This window comes from Gekko japonicus, unplaced genomic scaffold, assembly GCF_001447785.1.
Source record: "Gekko japonicus isolate JY-2015 unplaced genomic scaffold, Gekko_japonicus_V1.1 scaffold1838, whole genome shotgun sequence".
NCBI classification, from domain to species: domain Eukaryota; kingdom Metazoa; phylum Chordata; class Lepidosauria; order Squamata; family Gekkonidae; genus Gekko; species Gekko japonicus.
In genome coordinates, this window is record NW_015176507.1 from 182,465 (window position 1) to 188,432 (window position 5,968).

The following is a 5,968-nucleotide window of genomic DNA, read 5'->3' on the forward strand; positions in this document are numbered from 1 at the left end:
AGGAGCAGTCCCAAGCTGCAAAACTGCTCCTTTAGGGGGAATGCAACTCCATCCAGAACAGGAGATAACCTATTTCCTGGGTCAGACCTTTCCCCCAGCCAGCCCCGTAGCTAATAACGTTTTGCTCAGGGGGCCAATGTTTTTCTCGGGGGGCCTGCCATTATATGTCTGTGCAGTACTGCCATGCCATGCTCATACTTCTAAATAACGAAATATTAAATAAAAATACAATACATAATAAATAATAATACTTGCATTAAAGTTGTGAGCGAGCAATTTAGCTGCTGCATAAATTAGTTTGCTCTAGAGCCATCCTTCTTGAGCTAAGACTGAAACATATGAGCTGGAGGCTAAAAAACTGTGAGCTAGCCACACTAACCCAGCGTAGAGGGAACACTGGTGGGGACTCAGGCTCAGCTCCTCTTTCTGTTTGTCCCCTCATCGTCCTGCTGGGGGTGTTTCCAGGAGGCCTTCTTTGGCACAAGGGGGTTCCATCCAAATGGAGGTGGTGGAATGCAGCCATTGTGAACCCCCGGCTGGGACGCGGAGTGGGGGGGGGAGTCTAAGGAGCAGCATGAGGAATGAGACGCTACTGGACTGCTTTTCTGCTCTCCATCTCTCTGTCGCTCCGGCGGCTTTCTGGGGCTCTTCTACCCGGCCTTTTCTCATTGGCTGCCTCACCCCATCCTCTTCCAGCCCCCTTCAAAGGGCCAGGGCCAGATTCCATCGGATTCTGGTGCCTCTGCCCAACCCCCGCTATTGCTCCTATAGCTGCCTGGACCTCCCTCCACACCGGACTTCTCCCGCCTTAGTGAAGGCAGCAGGAAAACAGGAATGGGGGACTTGGAGGGGGGGCCTGTGGCTCCTGCTGCTCCACCTGAGTGGGCTCCTGGTAGTAGGTAAGCCCACCCCACCCAGGGGGAGGGGCCCGTAAAAACCATGGGAGGCAGGCCCCGTGGGTCCTGCAGTAGCTACGGGCCTGCCCCCAGCGGTAGCACCTTGGTTTTTTCAAGATTAAGTTTCAGTTTGTTAGAACTTGTTGATTCCAAAACTGCATCTAGGTACCTTTTCACAGTTACCACAGTGTGGTATCTGCTGGTAGTCATCTGCATATTGGTGGTGACTCAGCCCAAATCTCCAGATTATCTCCCAGCAGCTTCACATAGGTGTTGAAAAGTATGGGGAACCAGATGGAACCTTGGGGAACCCTGTAGGCCAAGGAGCATATCAAGAGTCCCCCAGCACTGCCCTCTAAAACCTACCATCAAGGTAGAACTGAAACTACTACCGAACAGTGCCTCCCAGTCCTGAAAGCCTATCTAGAAGGATACCATGATCAGTGGTATCAAGGAGAATTAACAGGATCTATTTCCTCTGCCTATCTCCTAGTGCATTTCATCCACCAGGGCAACCAAGGCGGTTTCAGTCCCATAGCCAGGCCTAAAACCTGATTGGAATGGATCTAAACAAGGTTCCAGCACATAAAAACTTAAGCATCTTATGGATGTAAAAGAAGTATTTAAAGTTTTGGGATAAGTAGTATGCTTCTAGGATTTTAAGGATTTTGTCTGAAGCACCCTTGATGTAACACAGTGGTTACCAGGCATACTCATTTTCACCGTCTTTTCTTTATAGTTATTTAACCGTTTTAACAGACACTCAAGATAAAAAAACATAAACACAAAGTAAAAAAAATTCACTGCACCAGGATGTGTTTGACTCATCACAGGAGATAGGGGCATCCATAATTGCTGTTTGTGATTATTCATCTAGCTGATCCTGGTAAAAAATGTAGAAACCACACGTTCCATCCCCAGCATCTCTTGTTAAAGGGAGTAGTAGGTAGGTAATATGAAAGGTCTCTGCCTGAGACCCTGGAGGGATGCTGCTGCAGAATAGATCATACAGACCTTCATGGACCTGACTCAGTATAAGTTAGCTTCATGTGTGTGTGCAGATAGGGAGGACCATATTTATTCCTGAGGACAAGAGGACTTTAGCATGAGTATGTTCCTCAAGGATCTGTGGCTCAGTTTTAGAGAACATCCTTGGTTTTCAGAAGGTCCTAATTTCAATTTCTTAAATCTCTGCAGGAAAGATTTTTTTAATTTTTATTTTAAACTGTTTATTGAAAATTGAAATAAAAATATAATGCAATACTTAGTAAAGCTGCAGGAAGGATTTCAGGTAGCAGGTATTGGGAAGGGAGCTAAAATACTGTAGATCTGCTGCCAGAATGTAGACATGCTGAATTGAGATGGGTAAATGGTCTGATTTAGTATAATGCATGTTCATATGTAAGGTATTCTTCCATGACTGAGTAAAATATGGGGTAGAATCGGTGTAGGAGTAATCTTGTTTCTCTCCAAACATAAGCACTGGGTCTGTATTACTGCTTATTGTGCCATTGTTGGGGGTAAAAATAGTTCTTTGAACACAGTTCTGGATGAAAACTGTAAGAATTTAAGAGATTTAAAAGAATCAGGATTGATTGATTAAAGGCACTTACCATCTTTTGCTTTTGTCTCCAAATTTTGTCTCCAAATTTACAATAATAAGTACAAGTACTGTAAACTTAGTTACATTAAAGTGTATCTTAAAAAACTATGCAGAAATTAAAGCCATGAAAAGTTTTTTGAAATAGCTTTGTGTTGAGGGCAAAGCTTAAGTGGCCTGCACCTCACATGGCAGTCCATTTCAAAGAAGCAAGGCTGCCACAAGAAAGACCCTAAGGTAGGCCATACCCATTGTCACTTTCCTCAGAGAGAGAACAGGCAGTAGCCATTGCTCAGAGGAGGGACGTTCTCAGCCATGCCTATGCAGGATTTAGGGGACAGGATGCATCAGTTTTACAACTGGAGGAAAGTGGTGGCAGTGGTAATTTACCCCATGCCACCAGAATGTGCCAAGGCCATCCCTGGATGAGAGAGCATTAAGAACAAGGTTCTCAAAGTATAAGAAAGTATAAGAACAAGGGGAGAACAAAAAGAAAGGGAAAACTACAAGATATTTCTTGCTAATAAAATCTGATAAGCAATTACTATTCACCCGGTAGACAAGCCGAAAGAATGGGCAAATATGTTTGTGTATTCTTTTTATTAAATTAAACCTGCGAGCATATGCAAATTTAGATGAACCTTTGCATATTTTTAATCTGGTTTAATCATTAATATTTATATGTATTTTAAGATGTTTTAAATAATGTACTAAGCTTTTTACATCTTTGTATTCAAACTTGTTCAACTACGGTTGTTTGGTTTAATGTTGAAAGTCAAGATGCCAGCTATTCATTTGCTGAAAGCCAGAATTAATGTGTCTGGATGTCCTTGCTACATATGCAAGCAAAAATAGTTCTCTTCCTTTGTGTGGGAACAGGAACAGGAAACATCCTCATCCATGACTGGTGGCTGTTGCAAGAAGGGGGAGATAATGCCATAGAGGAGCTTACCCTTAAAAAGCTGCCTCCACAATAGCCAATTGGCAGCATCTCAGAGTGGCTCAACCAGAGACAGGGTAGAGCTGAGGCAGTGGGGTAGAATTGCTCCCAGCCGTTTATAAGTAGGGTTGCCAGCTCTGGGTTGGGAAACATCTGGAGATTTGGGGGGGGAGCCTGAGGAGGGTGGTGTTTGGGTCATAATGCCATGGAGTCCAACTTCCAAAGCGTCCAGGTGAACTGATCTCTGTTGCCTGGAGATCAGTTGTAATAGTGGGAGATCTCCAGCCCCCACCTAGAGGTTGGCAACCCTACTTATTAGAGAAGACTAAGAGTCGCAAGAGCGCGCCTGCCGCACTTTCTTGTTTGTTTTTTGTTTGTTTGTTTGTTTGTTTTGGTTTGTTTGTTTTTTCTTCAGAGCATTTCTTATACTACTTTTCTCCTTGTTGGAGACCTAACATTATTGGCCCTCCTTTCTGATTTATTTTAAATGCTGTTTTAATGCCTCAAATGTGTCTGTGTTGAAATGTTTTTAATCTCCAGGTCTTGCTTGGAGATATCAGAATTACAACTGGTCCGCAGACCACAAAGATCAGTTCCTGTAGAGAAAATGGCAGCTTTGGAGGGTGAACTCTGTGTCGTTATACCCCATTGAGGTCCGTTCACAGGCTGCACCCCCCAGATCTCCAGCAATTTCCACATCCAGAGTTGGCAGTCCTACTTGTGCCCAGACCTGCAGCTGAAGGGAGGAAAAAAGCTCAGCAGGCTCCCTCTTCATGTACTTCTCAGAATGCAGCAAAGCCAGGAGATTTATTAAGCCTCTGGAAGTTCACCATACATGGCAGGTAGTCAGCATTCAGTTAGGAGGTCACCAGTCATTCAGCATTATGAGGAACAGATGTCAGCCATCCTTTGCCCCTTCCTTCAGTGCCCTTCTTGTATGTGCTGGCAATGGTTCCAATGATCCCATTCTCCTTGGGAAAATAGGACTTTCCTGCTGTTGACTTGCCATCCCCATAGGCTACAGACCTATCCTTTCAAGGAGAACAGAACTTCTGATATTTCACAGGGGAAAAATATGGACACACTATGAGACCCCAGTTCATTTACTAGAAGAAGAAGAAGATTGGATTTATACCCCACCCTTCACTACCCAAAGGTGTCTCAGAGCGGCTTACAAACTCCTTTCCCTTCCCTTTCCCACAACAGACACCCTGTGGGGCTGAGAGAGCTCTTGACAGAAACTGCTCTTTTTCAAGAACAGCTCTTATCAGAACTATGGCTTGCCCAAAGCCATCCAGCCAGGTGCAAGTGGAGGAGTGGGGAATCAAACCCAGTTCTCCCAGATTAGAGTCCGTGCACTTAACAACTACACCAAACTGGCACTAGAGGTGCCTAAGTCATCTCCCTATTGTATATTGCTAACGGTTCCAGTGTGATTGCCGGATGTTCCATCTATAATCTAGTGCATTGTTTATCCTGTTCTTACTCCAAGATGACCAGAGTAGTTTACAGGATTCAAGGCTCCCTGTTTTATTCTCACAACAACCTTGTGAAATACATCAGGCTGAGAAGGTGTGACTGGCACATAGTCGGTCAGCAGAGTAGCCAACACCGGGTTGGGCAATTCCTGGAGACTTGGGACTGAGCCTTATAAAGGATACATGGGGAAGGGATGTGAAGCCATTTTCTGCCCTCAGAACCTGCCACTTTCTTCAGGGGAACTGATATCTGTAGTCTGGCGATCACTTGTAATTCCTGGAGAACTCCAGGTCCAGCCTGGAGGTTGGCAAGCCTATTAGCCAGTGAGATTTATGACTGTGAGGGAATTTGAGCCCATATTCTAATCTTTAGTCACTATTCTAGTCTCCATTTGATAGTCAGGAGAGTTTGGATTTTTTTGATAAAGACTAGGCAAAAAACCTATATGCCCACACATGCTACACGCGAGAATAATCTACTTCCTGTTCATGTAGTGAATTTCTATTGATTTAAGGAGGGGATTGGAACCCTAGAGAATAGCAGTAAGAAATACAACAAGGCAAAAATTGGAATAAAATAGGATAATAATTTACTAGAGGCAGGTACTGGTAAATAGGGACTGTTCTTGATCAGTAAGGGGCCAGTGGAACACACAGAAGAAACTGCTTGCCCAAGTATGGGTCACTCTTTCTTTGTGGATTGAGTCACAAACTCTGAGCTATGGGAACTTTACTAGCCCTACCCAGAGGAATCTGCCCAGTTTGTGGTCAAACACCCATGCACACTAGGGCAGCCCGGCCGTGTCCACTGATGCTGAATAAATATTGCTTTGCCTTACCTGCTGTCAATATCTTACAAAGAATTGCTGTTGTCACTCAAGGTCAAAAAGGAGAAATGTTTTTCTGGAATGACTTTGGCTATCAGGGTGCCAAGTGGAATGAGAAACCTTCAGACTCCATTCAGTACAAAAGAAGAAGGGCGGTGGAGATTCCGGATATTGTTCAGTGTGGTGAGTTTATAAAATGGGATGGCTTTAAAAAAAGAATGGAGAAA

General features: G+C 44.2%; 1 protein-coding gene across 1 annotated transcript in view; it reads left to right on the forward strand.

Annotated features, from left to right (window-relative positions):
• The window catches only part of MORC1 (MORC family CW-type zinc finger 1), a 74,692-nt gene that overhangs the window by 35,915 nt on the left and 32,809 nt on the right, over positions 1–5,968 (forward strand). Inside the window, exon 15 of the mRNA XM_015427334.1 lies at positions 5,796–5,924. Within this exon, the coding sequence (XP_015282820.1) occupies positions 5,796–5,924 (129 nt within the window). The remainder of the gene's footprint in view (positions 1–5,795; positions 5,925–5,968) is intronic.